At 54.9% G+C, this 22450-nt stretch overlaps 5 protein-coding genes across 5 annotated transcripts; 2 read left to right on the top strand and 3 right to left on the bottom strand.

The window, feature by feature from the left end:
- Positions 1-1401: 1401 nt before the first annotated feature.
- Positions 1402-1740, top strand: LOC147529109 (feather keratin 1-like). The gene has a single exon (XM_086609633.1). It carries the CDS (start codon positions 1402-1404, stop codon positions 1738-1740), a length of 339 nt encoding a protein of 112 aa, XP_086465759.1.
- Positions 1741-4894: 3154 nt separating this feature from the next.
- LOC147529110 (feather beta keratin-like) lies at positions 4895-5233 on the bottom strand. Its single transcript, XM_086609634.1, has one exon. The coding sequence runs from the start codon at positions 5231-5233 to the stop codon at positions 4895-4897; it is 339 nt and encodes a 112-aa protein (XP_086465760.1).
- Positions 5234-8939: 3706 nt separating this feature from the next.
- Positions 8940-9278, top strand: LOC147529111 (feather keratin 1-like). The gene has a single exon (XM_086609635.1). It carries the CDS (start codon positions 8940-8942, stop codon positions 9276-9278), a length of 339 nt encoding a protein of 112 aa, XP_086465761.1.
- Positions 9279-12429: 3151 nt separating this feature from the next.
- Positions 12430-12768, bottom strand: LOC147529112 (feather keratin 1-like). Its single transcript, XM_086609636.1, has one exon. It carries the CDS (start codon positions 12766-12768, stop codon positions 12430-12432), a length of 339 nt encoding a protein of 112 aa, XP_086465762.1.
- Positions 12769-20652: 7884 nt separating this feature from the next.
- On the bottom strand, positions 20653-20991 carry LOC147529113 (feather keratin 1-like). Its single transcript, XM_086609637.1, has one exon. The coding sequence runs from the start codon at positions 20989-20991 to the stop codon at positions 20653-20655; it is 339 nt and encodes a 112-aa protein (XP_086465763.1).
- Positions 20992-22450: the final 1459 nt, after the last annotated feature.

Consider the following 22450-nt stretch of genomic DNA (forward strand, 5'->3'; position numbering starts at 1 on the left):
AGTCCAAGGCTGCAGTTCTGCTGAAGCTCCTCCTTACTTCTCCAAGAGTTGAAAACTCTGTCATTATGTGATCGTTGTGCCCGAGATGGTCTCCAATAATCACGACACCCATAAGTCCTTCTCTGTTTACAAACAGGTTGAGCATGGCACCTTCCCTAGTTGGCTCACTCACCACCTGTGTCAGGAAGTTGTCCTCCACACACTCCAGGAACCTCCTAGACTCTTTTCTCTCTTCTCCACTGCATTTCCAACAGATATCTGGGAAGGTGAAGTCTGCACGAGAAACATATTTAGCAACTGTGGGACTTCTCTCAGCTCCTTACAGAATATTTCATTTGCCTCTTCATCCTGGTTGGGTGGTCGATAACAGCCTCCCACCATGAGATCTGCCCAGTTGGCCTTCCCCCTGATTCTCACCCACAAACATGACACCCTGTTGTCACCATCTTTAAGCTCTAGACAATCAAAAACTGTCCCTACCATACAGGGCTACCACATGGCCTCTTCTTACTCCATCTTCTGACAGGAGCCACCCCTGCAGCCCCCGTACCACAAAAACCTTCCAGGAAAATCCAGTACACACAGCTACGAACTGAGAAGCAGGAGGGACACCAAGACACCCCCAGAGCCCACCCAATGGGAAAGGCCAGGCATAAAGAGAGGCTTAGTGACCTTGGAGCAAGGCAGGGAATGCGATGGAAGGGGCAGCCCAGCCTCACGCCCCACACATCGAAGAAGCCCAGACCACCCTGCCAGGGCTGCGAGGAAATGGAACCCCCTCTTCACAACACACCCGCAAACCACAGCACACGAGTGCCATGGGATGACCTCACTGATGACACCCGACCTCTCCTACGCTTTGGTCATGAGTTCTGCCTGCCAGAAAACGCACCATCAACACAAAGACTTTGCCCTCTAACACTGGCACTAAAAAGCTGCCACCAAGGACAAGTGGACACGTCCTGAAGGGGAGGACATGGAATTAGAGAAATGATGTAAGGAAAACACACCCCACCTCATTGCTGGCATGGCTGTGGCATGAAACAGCTCTTTGCTGCAAGATGCTGCCATGTGCAAAGGCTGTCCCGCCCCTGGGGGAGCAGCATAAAAGCCACCCAGCACCTCTGTCCCTCACACACTTCTCCTGACGCCTTCTCCTCCGCCGTCAGCAAGGTGAGCCTGAACCCCCTTCCCCTCCTCCTCCTGCCCCTTCTGACCTCTCTCTTCCAGCACGCTCTGCCCCCAGCCTCAGCACCCCTGACACCCCCCCACCATCACGCTCCCCACAGCCCCTCACCAGCCTCCGCACTCCCTCGCCCTCCTGCATCACCACCCCTCGCACCTCCACGTCCCTCCGCTTCCTCAGCACCCTCTCTTCCAGGGCCCCTCCACACCACGGCCATGGCCTGCAACGATATCTGCCGCCCCTGCGGGCCCACCCCGCTGGCTAACAGCTGCAACGAGCCCTGTGTCAGGCAGTGCGAGGACTCCCGTGTCGTCATCCAGCCTTCCACCGTGGTGGTCACCCTGCCAGGACCCATCCTCAGCTCCTTCCCCCAGAGCACCGCCGTCGGATCCTCCTCATCTGCTGCTGTGGGCAACGTCCTCAGCGCCCAGGGAGTGCCCGTGTCCTCTGGGGGCTTCGGCTGTGGCTATGGCTACGGCTTAGGAGGCCTGGGCAGCTACGGCTTTGGAGGCCTGGGCTGCTATAGGGGCAGATGGGGCTCCTACCCCTGCTAAGGGCCATTGCCACCAGCCCTGACACCAGCCACTCACACACTGGAAGTCACGACATGGATTGAGGACGCACCTCCAGGCCGTTCCTGGTATGTAGACCTGCCATCCACACCTCCTGCTCTCAAGGCACCAAACAAGCAAGCAAACAGGGAAGGGGCAAGCCTGTGCCAACCGCCTGGAATCATGGCCCATGGACCTCCTCCTCTTCTCCCACTTCCTTCTTCGCATCATCCCTTCTGCTAGTTCTACTGCTCTTTGCTGCAACCACTTTCTGAAGACCCAAAGAGAACTGGGGACCTCTGGTGCATTTCTCCCTCTGCAGATCTCAAAGATCTTGTGCTCTGGCAAGATCTCTCACACATAAGGGATCCTGGCTGATGGTCGCCCTACTTGCATCTCAGACCAGCTTCCTTCCACTTGGCGCTCCTGTATTTTCACTCTTTTCATTGTCTCAATAAAGTTCTACTGCTGCCCAGCCTGAGTTGCCTTCTCCTCCTTTCTTCCCCCAAGACTCTTCCAGATTATTCTACAAAACCACTGCTCAGGCGGCCATAGGGTGGTTGGAAAAGGGCTACAAGAGCTTTCTTAAGAAGTGATCCATCAGTAAGTTTTCCAATGACACCAAGCTGTGTGGTGCAGTTGACACACTGGAGGGAAGCGTTGCCATCGGGAGGGTGATCTGAAGGAAGCAACTGAGTGCAATCTCAGTAAGTTTGCAGACAAAACCTAGTTGGGCGGAAGTGTTCATCTGCTTGAGGGTAGGAGGGCTCTAGAGAGGGATCTGGACAGGCTGGCTCAATGGGTCGAGTCCAATTGTATGTGGCTCAACAAGGCACTTGGGTCACCACAAGCTCCTGCAACACTGCGGGGTTGGGGAAGAGTGGCTGAAAGCTGCCTGGTGGAAACAGGCCTGGGGGTGTTTGTTACCAGTTGGACTTGATGATCTTAAGGGTCTGTTCCAACCTAAACAATTCTGTGATTCTATGATTCCATGATTCTATATTCGTTCCTTGTGTCTGAGGGAGTTGGTTCCAGAAAGCTCTAACACAGACTCACCAGTGGCCAAATCAGAGCCCAGCTGCGACGGTGGTAGCGCCTCTGTGACAACATATTTAAGAAGGGACAAAACTGCTGCACAGCAGCAGCTGGCAGAGAGGAGGGAGAGTACGTGAGAGAAAGAGTTCTGCAGACACCAAGGTCAGTGAAGAAGGAGGGGCAGGAGATGCTCCAGGCACTGCAGCTCAGATTTCCCTGCAGCTCATGGTGAAGACCGTGGTGAAGCAGGTTGTCCTCCTGCAGCCCATGGAGGTCTGGAGTGGAGCAGATACCCACGTCGAGCCCCTTGTGGATCCATGCCGGAGCAGGTGGATGCGGCAGAAGGAGGCTCTGACCCCGGGGACTCTCTTGTAGGTGGAATGGGGACCACGCAGCCAGGGGGACAGCGCAACAGGAATCCACACTTGGGTCTGGTGAGGATGTGAGAGCAAGGGGCTTGGTGACCTGGGTACCCGTCAGCAAGGGAGATGAGGACATGGGACCCTGTGTTGGTGGCCCTGGTTCCTGGTGTGAGGGAAGTTGGTGTCATGGGCACTGCCAGGCAGTTGAGCTGGGGACAACAGCAAAGGGGGAACCACTACAGGGGATCTGACATGGGTGTCCCGAGCACCCTGCAGCACAGGCAGGAAGCGCAGAGTCTGTTGACATTTTTATTGGTTGCATTTTTATTGATTTTTATTGATTTTATTGAACCTCACACAGTTCAAATGTCACAGAATCATTTAGATCAGAAAGGACACTTCAGATCATTGACTGCAACTGTAAACTCAACATAGCCAAGTCCACCACTAAACCATGTCCTTGAGCACTACATCCACACTTGGTTTCCATAGCTCCAGGGATTGTCACTCAGCCACTTCCCTGTCCCTCAGCCTATTGCAATGCTTGAAAACCCATTTGGTGAAGAAGTTTTTCCTAAAATCCAATCTAAACTTTCCCTGGTGTAACCGGTGCCCCTTTCCTCATCCTGTTGTTTGTTATTTGACCCCCACCTCGCTACAACCTTCTGTCAGGGAGTTTGAGAGAGAAATGACTTATCCTCTGAGCCCCCTTTGCTCCAGGCTGACCGAATCCAGTGGTCTTGCAGTGTGCTGGACAGGCGAGCAGTGCTGGTTTGCGCTGGGGCCCTTGTGCCCACGCTCCTGCCTGAGCATCGTTGTGGCCGTGAAGTTTCCTGAACACCCTTGTTCCTGGTGCATGGAGGCACCGTTAGTGAGGAAGGTCCAGCTAAAGATGGGGATTCATGGAGTTTTCTGTGTGAGACAGGGAGCAGAAGAGCGTGTTGAGTTTTCTCCAGGATTCCCTTGCTGCCTGCTGCAAACTTTTCCTTCGGAGAAATGTGTGGGAGCCCTAAAGGCTGAGGAAGGGGAGGTTGCACCTTCGCATGGCCAGCTGAGCGCTACTGTCCCCAAGGTCTGATTGGGCAAGTGAAGTGCTGGTGTCATGCACTTGGAAGGCCAAAATGTGTCAATTTGTGGTGGTGGTGTTGAAATATTTCCCAGGAGAGGTCTTGGCACTTTGGAGCACGCATGCACAGGTGTCTCCAGCACTCCCTGTATTTGTGTTGGAATGGGATGGTTTTGCCAAGCTTAAATGAGGCTGAGAACTGGTTCATCACCTGCCCACCCTGATGGCCTCTGGAGCCCTGGTTTGGTGCAGGTTAAGATGGAGGAGCCCTGAGAGAAGAAAGGAAGAGAAGGCAACTCAGGCTTGGATGCAGGAGAACTTTATTGAGAGAAAATAGAGTGCAGAGGCAAGAGCGCCAAGTGGAAAGGAGCTGGTCTGAGGTGCAAGTAGTGTGACCATCAGCTGAGGTCCCTTGTGTGACATAGATCTTGCCAGATCACCAAGATCTCCCTGGTCCGCAGTCGGAGCAGCACACTGGATGTCCTTGGTGGTCTTTGGCTTGTGAGAAGGAGTTTGCAGCAGAGAGTAGTTGAGACACTGTTTGCAGGCAGCCCTGGCTGCCCTTCCATGCTTGTTGCTTGGTGCTTTGAGAGGAGGAGGCCATCAGCCAGCCAAAGCGTGGCGATGCGTCCTCAATCCATGATATGGCTGTCAGGGTATGGGTGGCTGGTGTCAGGGCTGGTGGCAATGGCCCTTAGCAGGGGTAGGAGCCCCATCTGCCCCTATAGTAGCCCAGGCCTCCAAACCCGTAGTTGCCCAGGCCTCCTAAGCCATAGCCATAGCCATAGCCAAAGCCACCAGAGGACACGGGCACTCCCTGGGCGCTGAGGACGTTGCCCACGGCAGCGGATGAGGAGGATCCGACGGCGGTGCTCTGGGGGAAGGAGCTGAGGATGGGTCCTGGCAGGGTGACCACCACGGTGGAAGGCTGGATGACGACGCGGGAGTCCTCGCACTGCCTGACACAGGGCTCGTTGCAGCTGTTAGCCAGCGGGGTGGGTCCGCAGGGGCGGCAGATATCGTTGCAGGCCATGGCCGTGGTGTGGAGGGGCCCTGGAAGAGAGGGTGCTGAGGAAGCGGAGGGACGTGGAGGTGCGAGGGGTGGTGATGCAGGAGGGCGAGGGAGTGGGGAGGCTGGTGTGGGGCTGTGGGGAGCGTGATGGTGGGGGGGGTGTCAGGGTGCTGAGGCTCGGGGCAGAGCGTGCTGGAAGAGAGAGGCCAGACCGGGGAGGAGGAGGAGGGGAAGGGGGTTGAGGCTCACCTTGCTGACGGCGGAGGAGAAGGCGTCAGGAGAAGTGTGTGAGGGACAGAGGTGCTGGGTGGCTTTTATGCTGCTTCCCCAGGGGCGGGACAGCCTTTGCACATGGCAGCATCGTGCAGCAAAGAGCTGTTTCATGCCACAGCCATGCCAGCAATGAGGTGGGGTGTGTTTTCCTTACATCATTTCTCTAATTCCATGTCCTCCCCTTCAGGACGTGTCCACTTGTCCTTGGTGGCAGCTTTTTAGTGCCAGTGTTAGAGGGCAAAGTCTTTGTGTTGATGGTGCGTTTCCTGGCAGGCAGAACTCATGCCCAAAGCGTAGGAGAGGTCGGGTGTCATCAGTGAGGTCATCCCATGGCACTCGTGTGCTGTGGTTTGCGGGTGCGTTGTGAAGAGGGGGTTCCATTTCCTCACAGCCCTGGCAGGGTGGTCTGGGCTTCTTCGATGTGTGGGGCGTGAGGCTGGGCTGCCCCTTCCGTCGCATTCGCTCCCTCCCTGCCTTGCTCCAAGGTCACTAAGCCTCTCTTTACGCCTGGCCTTTCCCATTGGGTGAGCTCTGGGGGTGTCTTGGTGTCCCTCCTGCTTCTCAGTTCGTAGCTGTGTGTACTGGATTTTCCGGGAAGGTTTTTGTGGTACGGGGGCTGCAGGGGTGGCTCCTGTCAGAAGATGGAGTAAGAAGAGGCCATGTGGTATCCCTGTATGGTAGGGACAGTTTTTGATTGCCTAGAGCTTAAAGATGGTGACAACAGGGTGTCGTGTTTGTGGGTGAGAATCAGGGGGAAGGCCAACTGGGCAGATCTCACGGTGGGAGGCTGTTATCGACCACCCAACCAGGATGAAGAGGCAAATGAAATATTCTGTAAGGAGCTGAGAGAAGTCCCACAGTTGCTAAATATGTTTCTCGTGCAGACTTCACCTTCCCAGATATCTGTTGGAAATGCAGTGGAGAAGAGAGAAAAGAGTCTAGGAGGTTCCTGGAGTGTGTGGAGGACAACTTCCTGACACAGGTGGTGAGTGAGCCAACTAGGGAAGGTGCCATGCTCAACCTGTTTGTAAACAGAGAAGGACTTATGGGTGTCGTGATTACTGGAGACCATCTCGGGCACAACGATCACATAATGACAGAGTTTTCAACTCTTGGAGAAGTAAGGAGGAGCTTCAGCAGAACTGCAGCCTTGGACTTCTGGAGGGCAGAGTTTGGTCTGTTCAGGAGCCTGGTTGACAGACTTACTTAGGAGCCAGTCCTGAAGGGCAAAGGAGTCCAGGAAGGATGGACATCCTTCAAGAAGGAAAGCAGGCCGTCCCCATGTGCCAAAAGATGAGTCGGTGGGGAAGAAAAGCGGCCTGGCTGAACAGAGAGCTTTGGCTGGAACTCAGGAAAAAAGGGAGAGTTTATGAGCTGTGGTTGAACAGTGTTGGCCCCTTGGATTCAAGTCCAGAGCTTCACTACTTCAGGGCTGCCTCTAACTGGACTTTGGGCCACTCCTCATAAGCATCTGGGCTCAACCATTCAACCACTCTGCCATCTACCTCATTGTCCACTCGCACAACTTGTATTATCTGAGCTTGTCTAAGAGCATGCAAGGGGAGAAAATGTGAAAGGCATTCCTAAAAAGTCAAGGTAAACACCAGTCACGGCTCTCTCCTCAACTGTAAAGTTGGTCACTTCAACGTAGAAGACAGAGGTCTGTCAAGCCTGATTTCCCCTTTGCAAATTCAGTCCGACAAATCCCCATCACTGTCTTGTTTTTCCTGGGCTTGGCAGTGCTTTCCTAGATGAATTCCTCCATAACCTTCCTCAGAAACAAGGGCATGCTCAGCAATCTCTAGATTCCTAGATTGTCCTTCCTAATCTTCTCAAGGTGGGAGGGCTGTGAGCGCTCTTCCAGCCATCAGAAAGTGCTCCCAGGCAACATGACCTTGATATGAGAATGGAAAGTAGACTCCAAGGACAACAGTCAGTGCCCACAGCATTCATTGCTACAACCCTTCAGGCGCCTGGACTTGCATACATCCAGTCCCAAAGAAATCCCTCCTACCTCCCTTCAACTTCCTCAGCAACAAGCACTGCTTGCCTGAATAAGACCCTGCAAAACACTCACCTTGGCTGAACTGGGGAGGGCCTTGCTGTTTGTAAACTCTTTGTCATACATCCACCACCAGCACCAGACCTCTGTTCTGCAGCCCCGGGCACCATGCTCACCTCCAATACCCTCTGCAATCTCCAAATCCTCTTTCTGCCCATCAAACACTGTGCAGAGAAGTGGCCTCACCCCTCGGCACTCACCCCAAGTAAAGACCCCAGAGGCTCAGAACATTCTCCCTGCTGCTCCCAAGTGTCCTTTGACTCTCACCACACTCACAGGTTCTCCAGAAATTTACCTGTCGTTTTGAGGTGACAAGATCCACATCAAGATCTAAGTCATGCCAACACCCCAAACCTGCCGGCCCCAGCTAAAGGGAGCGCTACGGAAGGACCAACACATCTATGTGGGGACCCTAGCAAGACTCCCGATATGGCAGGGCTGGAGAGCTCTGAGCCAGGGCTGCCAGGACAACGTCCTGCTCTGGCAAACAGCCCTCCTGTGCCTGCCGGCTCTGCCCGCCCCAGGGAGCGCCCCAACATGGCTACAGCCCAACCAGGCAGCCCCTTTCTCCCAGACACAGCCCCACAGGCAAGAGGGGCACCAAGACACCCCCAGAGCACACCCAGTGGGAAGGGCCAGGGCTAAAGACGGGCCGAGCAAACTCGGAGCACGGTGGGAGGGACTGAACGTGATGGAAGGGGCGGCGCGTCACACCGGGCACAGCTCCAAAGCCCAGACCAGCCTTCCACGGCTGCCAGCAAATGGAACCCCCTCTTCACAGCTCACTGGCAAACCACAGCACAAGAGTTCTGCGGGATGACATCACTGATGACACCCCACATCTCCTACACTTTGGTCACGACTTCTGCCTGCCCTGACACGCGCATCAACACCAAGCCTTTGCCCTCTAATACTCACACTTGAAAGCTGCCGCCAAGGACAAGCGGGCACGTTCGCAAAATGAGGACATGAAATTGGAGAATTGCGGTGTGGGAAACACACCCCACCTCATTGCTGGCATGGCTGTGGCACCCAACAGCTGCTTCCTGCAAGATGCTGCCATGTGCAAAGGCTGTCCCGCCCCTGGGGGAGCAGCATAAAAGCCACCCAGCACCTCTGTCCCTCACACACTTCTCCTGACGCCTTCTCCTTCGCCATCAACAAGGTGAGCCTGAAACCCCTTCCCCTCCTTCTCCTGCTCCGTCTGACCTGTCTCTTCCAGCACGCTCTGCCCCAGCCTCAGCACCCCTGACACCCCCCCACCATCACGCCCCCCACAGCCCCACACCAGCCTCCCCACTCCCTCGCCCTCCTGCATCACCACCCCTCGCACCTCCACGTCCCTCCGCTTCCTCAGCACCCTCTCTTCCAGGGCCCCTCCACACCACGGCCATGGCCTGCAACGATATCTGCCGCCCCTGCGGACCCACCCCGCTGGCTAACAGCTGCAACGAGCCCTGTGTCAGGCAGTGCGAGGACTCCCGCGTCGTCATCCAGCCTCCCGCCGTGCTGGTCACCCTGCCAGGACCCATCCTCAGCTCCTTCCCCCAGAGCACCGCCGTCGGATCCTCCTCATCCGCTGCCGTGGGCAACGTCCTCAGTGCCCAGGGAGTGCCCGTGTCCTCTGGTGGCTTTGGCTATGGCTATGGCTATGGCTTAGGAGGCCTGGGCAGCTACGGCTTTGGAGGCCTGGGCTGCTATAGGGGCAGATGGGGCTCCTACCCCTGCTAAGGGCCGTTGCCACCAGCCCTGACACCAGCCACCCATACCCTGACAGCCATATCATGGATTGAGGACGCACCGCCACGCTTTGGCTGGCTGATGGCCTCCTCCTCTCAAGGCACCAAGCAACAAGCATGGAAGGGCAGCCAGGGCTGCCTGCAAACAGTGTCTCAACTACTCTCTGCTGCAAACTCCTTCTCACAAGCCAAAGACCACCAAGGACATCCAGTGTGCTGCTCCGACTGCGGACCAGGGAGATCTTGATGATCTGGCAAGACCTATGTCACACAAGGGACCTCAGCTGATGGTCGCACTACTTGCACCTCAGACCAGCTCCCTTCCACTTGGCGCTCTTGCCTCTGCACTCTTTCTTTTCCTCAATAAAGTTCTCCTGCATCCAAGCCTGAGTTGCCTTCTCTTCCTTCCTTCTCTCAGGGCTCCTCCATCTTAACCTGCACCAAACCAGGGCTCCAGAGGCCATCAGGGTGGGCTGGTCATGAACCAGTTCTCAGCCTCTTTGAAGTATGGCAAAACCATCCCTTCCCAACACAAACACAGGGAGTGCTGGAGACATCGTGTGCATGCGTGCTCCAAGGTGCCCAGACCTCTCCTGGGAAATATTTCAACAACACCAGCACAAATTGGCACATTTTTGCCTTCCAAGCGCATGACACCAGCACTTCACTTGCCCAACTAAAGCCCTGGGGACAGTATTGCTCAGCTGGCCATGCCGATGGTGCAATGTCCCACCGTCGGCACACTCTCAACCAACTCTCTTCTCCAGCACCACTCTCCCGTCCTAACAAGAAATACTCTCAGGGAAGCAGAAAGGAAAGCTGGAATATGCAAAACAGAAAGGAAGGAAGGAGGAAAGGAAGGAGGAAGGGAGGAGGAACAATGTGGCCCTGACATGATACCCTCACAAGAGACCCTGAAGACCTCAACCCTGACTCCCTCACCAGAGCCAAAGAGCCAGAGCTGGAGCAAGAAGTCCTTTGATAAAGAAGGTAAAGCCGCTACCCCAAAGAGGGAAGTGTACTGGAGTCGGAATGAATGAACTGGGTCTCTGCTCACTGTAAAGCCTTCCTGAAAACCAAAAAACTGTAAAACAAAAAGGAGGAATTATGGTTGTATTGGTAATTATCTAATTAAGGTTTAGGCCTAGCCTACAAAAGATGGGCCATTTCCCCCTGGCTGTGGGAGATGCAATGACATCCTTGGAGCTGCAGCCTAGGTTGGTGAGCAGCAATTGTTTCCAACAGAACCGGCTTACAGCCCTCTTCACTTGGCTTCACAGTGCCATGAAATGGTTGAGGTCGGAGACAGCCACTTTGGTGACACGCTGTGGTCCCAGCAGCTCCTTACTAAAAACTCAAAGGATCACAGAATGATTGAGGTTGGAAGAGATCTCTGAAGAACATCTGGTCTGATGCCCTTGCTCAAGTGGGGCCACCTACAGCTGGTTGCCCAGAACTGTGTCCAGACACCTTTTGAATGTCCCCAAGGGTGGAGACTCCACAACCCCTCTGCTCAACCTCTGCCACTGCTCGTCACCCTCACAGAAAAAAGTGTTTCCTGATGTTTGGAGGGACCCTCCGGTGTTTCACTTTGTGCCCACTGCCTCCGGTGCTGCCACAGGGCACCACAGAGAATATCCTGGCTCTGTCCTCTTTGCACCCTCCCTTCAGATACTTAAAGACATGGATGAGATCTTTCTGAGCCTTCTCATCTCCAGGCTAAAGAGTCAAGAGTCCCAGCACCCTCAGCCTTTCCTTATATGAGAGATGCTCCGGTCCCTCCATCGTTCTTATGGCCCAAAGCTGGACTTTCTCTAGGATGTCCATGACTCTCTTGTACTAGAGAGCCCAGAAATGGACAGAGGACTCCAGGTGTGGCATCACCAGTGCTGAGATGTGCTGGCAATGCTCCTCCAAATGCAGCCAAGGACACCACTAGCTTTCTTTGCTGCAAGACCACGTTGATGCCTTGTGTTCAACTCGGTGTCCACCAAGACTCCCAGGACCTCTTCTGCTGAGCTGCTTTCCACCTAGGTGACCCCCAGCATGTCCTGGTGCCTAGGGTGGTTCCTCCCCAAGATTAGAACTTTCCACTTTTTCTTATGGAACTCCATAATGTTCTCATCAGTCCATTTTTCCAGCCTGGCGAGGTCCCAAAAGGTTGGAAAAGACCCTTAAGATCATCCAGTCCAACTGTTAACAAACACCCTCAGGCCCTTTTCCACCAGGCAGCTTTCAGCCACTCTTGCTCAAGCCTGTGGCGTTGCAGGGGCTTCTGGTGACCCAAGTGCAGGACCTGACACTTCGCCTTGTTGAACCTCATACAATTGGACTCGACCCATTGAGCCAGCCTGTCCAGATCCCTCTCTAGAGCGTTCCTACCCTCAAGCAGATCAACACTCCCACCCAATGTGGAGATGTCTGCAAACTTACTGCGATTGAACTCAATCACCTCCTCCAGATTATCCCTCTGGATGGCATCCCTTCCCTCCAGCGTGTCAACCGCACCACACAGCTTGGTGTCATTGGAAACCTTACTGAGGGGTCATTTCTTAAGAAAGATCATGTAGCCCTTTTCCAACCACCCTACTGGCCTCCTGAGCAGTGGTTTTGTACAGGGTGAGACTGGAAGAGCCTTGGGAGAAGAAAAGAGTAGAAGGCAACTCACACTGGGCTGCAGTAGAACTTTATTGAGACAAAGAAAAGAGTGAAAATGCAGGAGCGCCAAGTGGAAGGGAGCGGGTCTGAGACGCAAGTAGGGCGACCATCAGCCAGGATTCCTTGTGTGTGAGAGATCTGGCCAAAGAACCAAGATATTCGTGCCCCGCAGATGGGGAAGTGCAGCAGAGGTCCCCAGTTCTCTTTAGGTCTTCGGAAACTGGCTGCAGCAGAGAGTAGTGGTAGTAGAAGAAGGGGTGAAGCGACGAAAAAAGGGGGAGAAGAGGAGGAGATCCATGGGCCATGGTTCCAGGCAGATGGGGCAGGCTTGCCCCTTCCCTGCTTCCTTGCTTGTTTGGTGCCTTGAGAGCAGGAGGTGTGGATGGCAGGTCCACGTGCAAGAAATGGCCTGGAGGTGCGTCCTCAATCCATGTCGTGACTTCCAGTGTGTGAGTGGCTGGTGTCAGGGCTGGTGGCAATGGCCCTTAGCAGGGGTAGGAGCCCCATCTGCCCCTATAGCAGCCCAGGCCTCCAAAGCCGTAGCTGCCCAGGCCTCCTAAGCCGTAGCCATAGCCGTAGCCGAAGCCCCCAGAGGACACGGGCACTCCCTGGGCACTGAGGACGTTGCCCACGGCAGCAGATGAGGAGGATCCGACGGCGGTGCTCTGGGGGAAGGAGCTGAGGATGGGTCCTGGCAGGGTGACCAGCACGGCGGGAGGCTGGATGACGACGCGGGAGTCCTCGCACTGCCTGACACAGGGCTCGTTGCAGCTGTTAGCCAGCGGGGTGGGTCCGCAGGGGCGGCAGATATCGTTGCAGGCCATGGCCGTGGTGTGGAGGGGCCCTGGAAGAGAGGGTGCTGAGGAAGCGGAGGGACGTGGAGGTGCGAGGGGTGGTGATGCAGGAGGGCGAGGGAGTGGGGAGGCTGGTGTGGGGCTGTGGGGAATGTGATGGTGGGGGGGTGTCAGGGGTGCTGAGGCTGGGGGTAGAGTGTGCTGGAAGAGAGAGGCCAGACGGGGCAGGAGGAGGAGGGGAAGAGGGTTCAGGCTCACCTTGCTGATGGCGGAGGAGAAGGCGTCAGGAGAAGTGTGTGAGGGACAGAGGTGCTGGGTGGCTTTTATGCTGCTCCCCCAGGGGCGGGACAGCCTTTGCACATGGCAGCATCTTGCAGGAAGCAGCGGTTGGGTGCCACAGCCATGCCAGCAATGAGGTGGGGTGTGTTTCCCACACCGCAATTCTCCAATTCATGTCCTCATTTTGCGAACGTGCCCGCTTGTCCTTGGCGAGTCCTTTCAAGTGTGAATATTAGAGGGAAAAGGCTTGGTGTTGATGCGCTTGTCAGGGCAGGCAGAAGTCGTGACCAAAGTGTAGGAGATGTGGGGTGTCATCAGTGATGTCATCCCGCAGAACTCTTGTGCTGTGGTTTGCCAGTGAGCTGTGAAGAGGGGGTTCCATTTGCTGGCAGCCGTGGAAGGCTGGTCTGGGCTTTGGAGCTGTGCCCGGTGTGACGCGCCGCCCCTTCCATCACGTTCAGTCCCTCCCACCGTGCTCCGAGTTTGCTCGGCCCGTCTTTAGCCCTGGCCCTTCCCACTGGGTGTGCTCTGGGGGTGTCTTGGTGCCCCTCTTGCCTGTGGGGCTGTGTCTGGGAGAAAGGGGCTGCCTGGTTGGGCTGTGGCCATGTTGGGGCACTCCCTGGGGCGGGCAGTGCCGGCAGGCAGAGGAGGGCTGTTTGCCAGAGCAGGACGTTGTCCTGGCAGCCCTGGCTCAGAGCTCTCCAGCCCTGCCAAGTCAGGACTCTTACCGGGTTCCTCACGGACACGTGTTGGCCCTTCCATAGCGCTGCCCTTAGCTGGGGCCGGCACATTTGCAGCCTCTGGTGTGACACAGCGCTTGATGTGGATCACTTGGAAAGGGCAGGGGCATTTCTGGAGAGCCCGTGAGCATGTTAAGTGTCAGAGGGCACGTGGGAGCAGCAGGGAGAATGTTCTGAGCCTTTGGGGTCTTTACTTGGGGTGAGTGCCGAGGGGTGAGGCCACTTCTCTGCACAGTCTTTGATGGGTGGAAAGAGGATTTGGGAACTACAGAGGGTATGGGAGGTGAGCATGGTGCACGGGGCTGCAGAGCCAAGGCCTTGGTGATGGTGGATGCGTGCCGAAGGGTTCACAGCACGGCCTGCTCCACCAAGGTGAGTGTTTTGTAGGGTGTTTTTCATGCAATCAGTGCTTGTTGCTGAGGAAGATGAAGGGAAGTAAAAAGAAATGTCTTGGGACTGAGTGTACGCAAGTCTGCAGGGCTTGATGGGTCATTGCCACAAATGCTGTGGGAACTGGCTGATGTCCTTTGGAGGCCACTCTCCAGTATCTTGTGAGGGTCATGGTGCCTAGAAGTGGGTTCTGATGCCTGTAAGAGCACTCATGGACCTCCTAGGTTGAAGAAGATTAGGATGGGTGATTTGAGAAACTAGAGGTTGCCGAGCATGACCATGTTGCTGAGGAATGTGATGGAGGAAATCATCCAGGAAAGCACTGCCAAGCCCAGGACAAACCAGCAGATGAAGGATAGGGATATGATGGGGATTTGTCAGCATGAATTTATGAAGGGGACATTGTGATTGACAACGAGAAAGTATGGGACGCATAAGTGGAGCATGAGGTGGACTGCAAAGTGGTTGAAGGGTTGGGCCCTGAGGCTTGTGATGTCTTGCCCAGAGTCCAGTTAGAGGCAAGCCTGAAGTGGTGTCGCTCTGGACTTGGATTTGAGGGGCCAACAGTGCTTAACCTCCTCATCAATGACCTGGGCAGTGGGATGGAGTCTGATTTGGAGGAATCACTCTTCTTCCCTGCTGGCACGTCTTTTGGCATATGGGGATGACTTGCTCCTGCGACTTGAAGATTCCTTTCTTGAGTGATGGCCAGTGTTCCTGGACTTGTTTGCCCTTCAAGACGGCCTCCCAAGGCACTCTGTGACCAGGCTCCTGAACAGATCAAACTCTGCCCTCCTGAAGCCAAAGACAGAGGTTCTGCTGAAGCCCCTCCTTACTGCCCCAAGAATCAAAAACTCCATCATTTTGTGATCACTGTGCCCTAGATGTTCTCCAACCACCACGTCACCCACAAGTCTTTCTCTGTTTGCAAAGAACAGGTCAAGCACAGCACCTTCCCTAGTTGGCTCACTCACCACCTGTGTCAGGAAGTTGTCCTCCACACTCTCCAGGAACCTCCTAGACTGTTTCCTCTCTGCTCTACTACATTTCCAGCAGACATCTGGGAAGTTGAAGTCTCCCATGAGAACGAGGACTAGAGATTGTGGGACTTCTCTCAGCTCCTAACAGCGTATTTCGTCTGCCTCTTCATCCTGGTTGGGTGGTCGATAACAGACTCCCACCGTGATATTCGTCTTGTTGGCTTCCCCCTGATTCTCACCCACAAACGCTCAACCCTATTGTCACCATCATTAAGCTCTAGACAACCATAAACCCCTCCCTACCATACGGGGCTCTCCCACCAACTCTCCTTCCTGGCATCTTCCCACAGAAGCCATCCCTGAAGCCCCTGTGCAACCAAAACCTTGCCAGAAAAACCCAGTACACAGAGCTACGATGTTAAAAGCAAGAGGGGCACCAAGACACCCCCAGAGCTCACCCAATGGGAAAGGCCAGGCGTAATGAGAGGCTTAGTGACCTTGGAGCAAGGCAGGGAATGCGATGGAAGGGGCAGCCCAGCCTCACGCTCGACACATTGAAGAAGCCCAGACCACCCTTCCAGGGCTGTGAGGAAATGGAACCCCCTCTTCACAACGTACCCGCAAACAACAGCACACGAGTGCCATGGGATGACCTCACTGATGACACCCGACCTCTCCTACGCTTTGGGCATGAGCTCTGCCTGCCAGGAAATGCACCATCAACACAAAGACTTTGCCCTCTAACACTGGCACTAAAAAGCTGCCACCAAGGACAAGTGGACACGTCCTGAAGGGGAGGACATGGAATTAGAGAAATGATGTAAGGAAAACACACCCCACCTCATTGCTGGCATGGCTGTGGCATGAAACAGCTCTTTGCTGCAAGATGTTGCCATGTGCAAAGGCTGTCCCGCCCCTGGGGAGCAGCATAAAAGCCACCCAGCACCTCTGTCCCTCACACACTTCTCCTGACACCTTCTGCTCCGCCGTCAGCAAGGTGAGCCTGAACACCCTTCCCCTCCTCTTCCCCGTCTGACCTCTCTCTTCCAGCACGCTCTGCCCCCAGCCTCAGCACCCCTGACACCCCCCCACCATCACGCCCCCCACAGCCCCACACCAGCCTCCCCACTCCCTCGCCCTCCTGCATCACCACCCCTCGCACCTCCAGGTCCCTCCCCTTCCTCAGCACCCTCTCTTCCAGGGCCCCTCCACACCACGGCCATGGCCTGCAACGATATTTGCCGCCCCTGCGGACCCACCCCGCTGGCTAACAGCTGCAACGAGCCCTGTGTCAGGCAGTGCGAGGACTCCCCGCGTCGTCATCCAGCCTTCCACCGTGGTGGTCACCCTGCCAGGACCCATCCTCAGCTCCTTCCCCCAGAGCACCGCCGTCGGATCCTCCTCATCTGCTGCCGTGGGCAACGTCCTCAGTGCCCAGGGAGTGCCCGTGTCCTCTGGGGGCTTCGGCTATGGCTATGGCTACGGCTTAGGAGGCCTGGGCAGCTATGGTTTAGGAGGTCTGGGCTACTATAGGGGCACATGGGGCTCCTACCCCTGCTAAGGGCCATTGCCACCAGCCCTGACACCAGCCACTCACACACTGAAAGTCACGACATGGATTGAGGACGTACCTCCAGGCCATTCCTGGCACGTGGACCTGCCATCCACACCTCCTGCTCTCAAGGCACCAAACAAGCAAGCAAGGAAGCAGGGAAGGGGCAAGCCTGTGCCAACCGCCTGGAACCGTGGCCCATGGACCTTCTCCTCTTCTCCCACTTCCTTCTTCGCATCGTCCCTTCTGCTATTTCTACTGCTCTTTGCTGCAACCACTTTCTGAAGACCCAAAGAGAACTGGGGACCTCTGGTGCATTTCTCCCACTGCGAGGCACAAAGATCTTGTGCTCTGGCAAGATGTCTCACACATAAGGGATCCTGGCTGATGGTCGCCCTACTTGCATCTCAGACCAGCTCCCTTCCACTTGGCGCTCCTGCATTTTCACTCTTTTCATTGTCTCAATAAAGTTCTGCTGCTGCCCAGCCTGAGTTGCCTTCTCCTCCTTTCTTCCCCCAAGACTCTTCCAGATTATTCTACAAAACCACTGCTCAGGCGGCCATAGGGTGGGTGGAAAAGGGCTACAAGAACCTTCTTAAGAAGTGATCCATCAGTAAGTTTTCCAATGACACCAAGCTGTGTGGTGCAGTTGACACACTGGAGGGAAGCGGGAAGCGTTGCCATCGGGAGGGTGATCTGAAGGAGGCAACTGAGTGCAATCTCAGTAAGTTTGCAGACAAAACCTAGTTGGGCGGAAGTGTTCATCTGCTTGAGGGTAGGAGGGCTCTAGAGAGGGATCTGGACAGGCTGGCTCAATGGGTCGAGTCCAATTGTATGTGGTTCAACAAGGCACTTGGGTCACCACAAGCTCCTGCAACATTGCGGGGTTGGGGAAGAGTGGCTGAAAGCTGCCTGGTGGAAACAGGCCTGGGGGTGTTTGTTACCAGTTGGACTTGATGATCTTAAGGGTCTGTTCCAACCTAAACAATTCTGTGATTCTATGATTCCATGATTCTATAATCGTTCCTTGTGTCTGAGGGAGTTGGTTCCAGAAAGCTCTAACACAGACTCACCAGTGGCCAAATCCGAGCCCAGGTGCGACGGCGGTAGCGCCTCTGTGACAACATATTTAAGAAGGGACAAAACTGCTGCACAGCAGCAGCTGGCAGAGAGGAGGGAGAGTACGTGAGAGAAAGAGTTCTGCAGACACCGAGGTCAGTGAAGAAGGAAGGGCAGGAGATGCTCCAGGCACTGCAGCTCAGATTTCCCTGCAGCTCATGGTGAAGACCATGGTGAAGCAGGTTGTCCTCCTGCAGCCCATGGAGGTCCGCAGTGGAGCAGATACCCACATCGAGCCCCTTGTGGATCCATGCCAGAGCAGGTGGATGCGGCCGAAGGAGGCTCTGACCCCGGGGACTCTCTTGTAGGTGGAATGGGGACCACGCAGCCAGAGGGACAGCACAACAGGAATTCACACTTGGGTCTGGTGAGGACGGGAGAGCAAGCGGCTTGGTATTCAGTTTCTGACTCCTCGAGATGTTTGGAGTATTTTTGTTTTAGTTTTGCCAATTCAGCAGGGGACCGGGGGACTGTTTGCACAGTGGCGTGAATTTCTTCACTGTTATCAACAGCAGTTTCGATCTTCATTAACGGTCTTAAAGAAAGTGGCTGAGAGTTGGGATTGGGGGTCCCCATGATTTCTCCATCCCCAGTCTCAGCGCCTGTGTACTGAACAGACTTACGGACTTGTTCGATCGAAACAGAGGGTTGTTTTTCCAGCACCTCTCTCTCTCTGCGCTGTGCTTCAGCGAGCAGAGTTTTAAGGTGGTCCAATTCTGATTTAAGATGATCATTTTGTTTTTTCAGTTTTTCTTTTGTCTCCCTCTCAAAAGCTAATGCTGATTTCAATGTCTCATTTTCTGATTTTAAAGCAGTGTATTCTACATCTGCAATTTGTGTGGAGGGGGCAGAAAAATCTTTAGCTTCTTGCTGTACACAAGACAAACAGGCTCCAAGCACTGCACAAACAACTGCTTTACCCTCTTTAAATTGCTGCTCAGCCTGACATTTTTCAATGCATTCTGCCACTTTCTTTTTATCCTTCCAATACTTTTGAGCCCACTCCTTCCCAACTGGGGAAGGGGCACATTTATGTTTTCGTAGCAGTTTATCGATGGCTATCCTGCCGACTACGCCAATTTTACTGTCACGTTTTGAGGTCAAAAGACCAGTCTACCAGCTCCCAAGTCAGGCGAGACCCTTGGGTCCGACTCCCCCTGCCTTCTCTTGGCAGCTCAGTGAGTCGGAGGGTGATTCGCCAACTTATTAGGGACTGTCACTAGTAGTACTATGGGCCACCTCCTTATAATAATTCAAAAGTTTCCGGAAACATACATGTATATTTTATTTGTGACAGAATACAGGTTCGAGGATAGCCGGTGATAGTGACTGACTACAGAAACAACTTTAATTGAAATACTGCAGTGATAATATAAAACGATTACTGATCAGTGATAATACTAAATAGCTAGCAAGATGTTAGTAAGTAATTAAGTGCACATAACACAGAGTTCTTACCCAATAGGCGTCCCTATGGGGGGGAGAAGAGAGGTTCAGCCCGTCGACTGATCCCAGACATTCCGATGGGGGGGCTTCTCCCTAACATCCCCTTTGTTTGCTGCTATTTTATACTTTTTTCACATCTTTTAGGTGGAGCTCGAGTGACTCTAGTCATACATAACTTTTATTAGGATTGGTGTAAATTCCTTTCATGAGGGGTGTTCACTAATTGGGATTGGTGTAAATTGCTCGTTTGAGGGGTGGTCGCAGCTCGGAGGCGGGTGGAGGTGTGGCTTAGTAGCTGAAGGACACAATTTCGCCATCACTGCTGAGGCAGCGGTTGTGATTCACTTCCCTCAATGGTATTTTTATTGTTATCTTTACCAGGCGCCTCTCATCCCTGATAACAGGGATGAGCCGTGGTACCTCCGTACCACTCCACTCCCCATTTCAAGGGTATTGCGTGGGCCTTGTTTGTTCCTGAGAGCAGCTCACCGTTAGTGAGGAAGGTCCAGGCAAAGGGTGGTGTGGGCTTGAGCAGCTAAAGATGGGGATTTATGGAGATTTGTGTGAGAGACAGGGAGCAGAAGAGCGTGTTGAGTTTTCTCCAGGATTCCCTTGCTGCCTGCTGCAAACTTTTCCTTCGGAGAAATGTGTGGGAGCCCTAAAGGCTGAGGAAGGGGAGGTTGCACCTTCACATGGCCAGCTGAGCGCTACTGTCCCCAAGGTCTGATTGGGCAAGTGAAGTGCTGGTGTCATGAGCTTGGAAGGCCGAAATGTGTCAATTTGTGGTGGTGGTGTTGAAATATTTCCCAGGAGAGCTCTTGGCACTTTGGAGCACGCACGCACAGGTGTCTCCAGCACTCCCTGTATTTGTGTTGGAATGGGATGGTTTTGCCAAGCTTAAATGAGGCTGAGAACTGGTTCATCACCTGCCCATCCTGATGGCCTCTGGAGTCCTGGTTTGGTGCAGGTTAAGATGGAGGAGCCCTGAGAGAAGGAAGGAAGAGAAGGCAACTCAGGCTTGGATGCAGGAGAACTTTATTGAGAGAAAATAGAGTGCAGAGGCAAGAGCGCCAAGTGGAAGGGAGCTGGTCTGAGGTGCAAGTAGTGCGACCATCAGCTGAGGTCCCTTGTGTGACACAGATCTTCCAGATCACCAAGATCTCCCTGGTCCGCAGTCGGAGCAGCACACTGGATGTCCTTGGTGGTCTTCGGCTTGTGAGAAGGAGTTTGCAGCAGAGAGTAGTTGAGACACTGTTTGCAGGCAGCCCTGGCTGCCCTTCCATGCTTGTTGCTTGGTGCCTTGAGAGGAGGAGGCCATCAGCTAGCCAAAGCGTGGCGGTGCTTCCTCAATCCATGATATGGCTGTCAGGGTATGGGTGGCTGGTGTCAGGGCTGGTGGCAATGGCCCTTAGCAGGGGTAGGAGCCCCATCTGCCCCTATAGCAGCCCAGGCCACCGAAGCCGTAGCTGCCCAGGCCTCCTAAGCCGTAGCCATAGCCATAGCCAAAGCCCCCAGAGGAGACGGGCACTCCCTGGGCGCTGAGGACGTTGCCCACGGCAGCGGATGAGGAGGATCCGACGGCAGTGCTCTGGGGGAAGGAGCTGAGGATGGGTCCTGGCAGGGTGACCAGCACGGCGGGAGGCTGGATGACGACGCGGGAGTCCTCGCACTGCCTGACACAGGGCTCGTTGCAGCTGTTAGCCAGCGGGGTGGGTCCGCAGGGGCGACAGATATCGTTGCAGGCCATGGCCGTGGTGTGGAGGGGCCCTGGAAGAGAGGGTGCTGAGGAAGCGGAGGGACGTGGAGATGCCAGGGACTGTTTCAGGAGTACAAGGGAGTGAGAAGATCTAGTGTGGGGTTGTGGGGATCATGGTGGTGGGGAGGTATCAGAGGTGCTGAGGGTGAGGGCAGAGGGTGGTAGAAGAGACAGGGCAGGTGGAATGGAGAAGAAGGGAAAGGGGGTTCAGGCTCACCTTGTTGATGGCGGAGGAGAAGGCGTCAGGAGAAGTGTGTGAGGGACAGAGGTGCTGGGTGGCTTTTATGCTGCTCCCCCAGGGGCGGGACAGCCTTTGCACATGGCAGCATCTTGCAGGAAGCAGCTGTTGGGTGCCACAGCCATGCCAGCAATGAGGTGGGGTGTGTTTCCCACACCGCAATTCTCCAATTTCATGTTGGTCGTTTGAGGACGTGTCCGCTTGTCCTTGGCAAGTTCTTTCAAGTGCCAGTATTAGAGGGCAAAGGCTTGGTGTTGATGGCGCGTGTCAGGGCAGGCAGAAGTCGTGACCAAAGTGTAGGAGATGTGGGGTGTCATCAGTGATGTCATCCCGCAGAACTCTTGTGCTGTGGTTTGCCAGTGAGCTGTGAAGAGGGGGTTCCATTTGCTGGCAGCCGTGGAAGGCTGGTCTGGGCTTTGGAGCTGTGCCCGGTGTGACGCGCCGCCCCTTCCATCACGTTCAGTCCCTCCCACCGTGCTCCGAGTTTGCTCGGCCCGTCTTTAGCCCTGAACCTTCCCACTGGGTGTGCTCTGGGGGTGTCTCGGTGCCCCACTTTTCTGTGGGGCTGTGTCTGGGAGAAAGGGGCTGCCTGGTTGGGCTGTAGCCATGTTGGGGCCCTCCCTGGGGCGGGCAGTGCCGGCAGGCACAGGAGGGCTGTTTGCCAGAGCAGGACGTTGTCCTGGCAGCCCTGGCTCAGAGCTCTCCAGCCCTGCCAAGTCAGGACTCTTACCGGGTTCCTCACGGACACGTGTTGGCCCTTCCATAGCGCTGCCCTTAGCTGGGGCCGGCACATTTGCAGCCTCTGGTGTGACACAGCGCTTGATGTGGATCACTTGGAAAGGGCAGGGGCATTTCTGGAGAGCCCGTGAGCGTGTTAAGAGTCAGAGGGCACATGGGAGCAGCAGGGAGAATGTTCTGAGCCTTTGGGGTCTTTACTTGGGGTGAGTGCCGAGGGGTGAGGCCACTTCTCTGCACAGTCTTTGATGGGCGGAAAGAGGATTTGGGAACTGCAGAGGGTATGGGAGGTGAGCATGGTGCACGGGGCTCCAGAGCCAAGGCCTTGGTGATGGTGGATGCGTGCCGAAGGGTTTTCAGTACGGCCTGCTCCACCAAGGTGAGTGTTTTGTAGGGTGTTTTTCATGCAATCAATGCTTGTTGCTGAGGAAGATGAAGGGAGGTAAAAAGGAATATCTTGGGACTGGGTGTACTCAG

Source organism: Tauraco erythrolophus, chromosome 3, assembly GCF_009769465.1.
Source record: "Tauraco erythrolophus isolate bTauEry1 chromosome 3, bTauEry1.pri, whole genome shotgun sequence".
NCBI lineage: Eukaryota > Metazoa > Chordata > Aves > Musophagiformes > Musophagidae > Tauraco > Tauraco erythrolophus.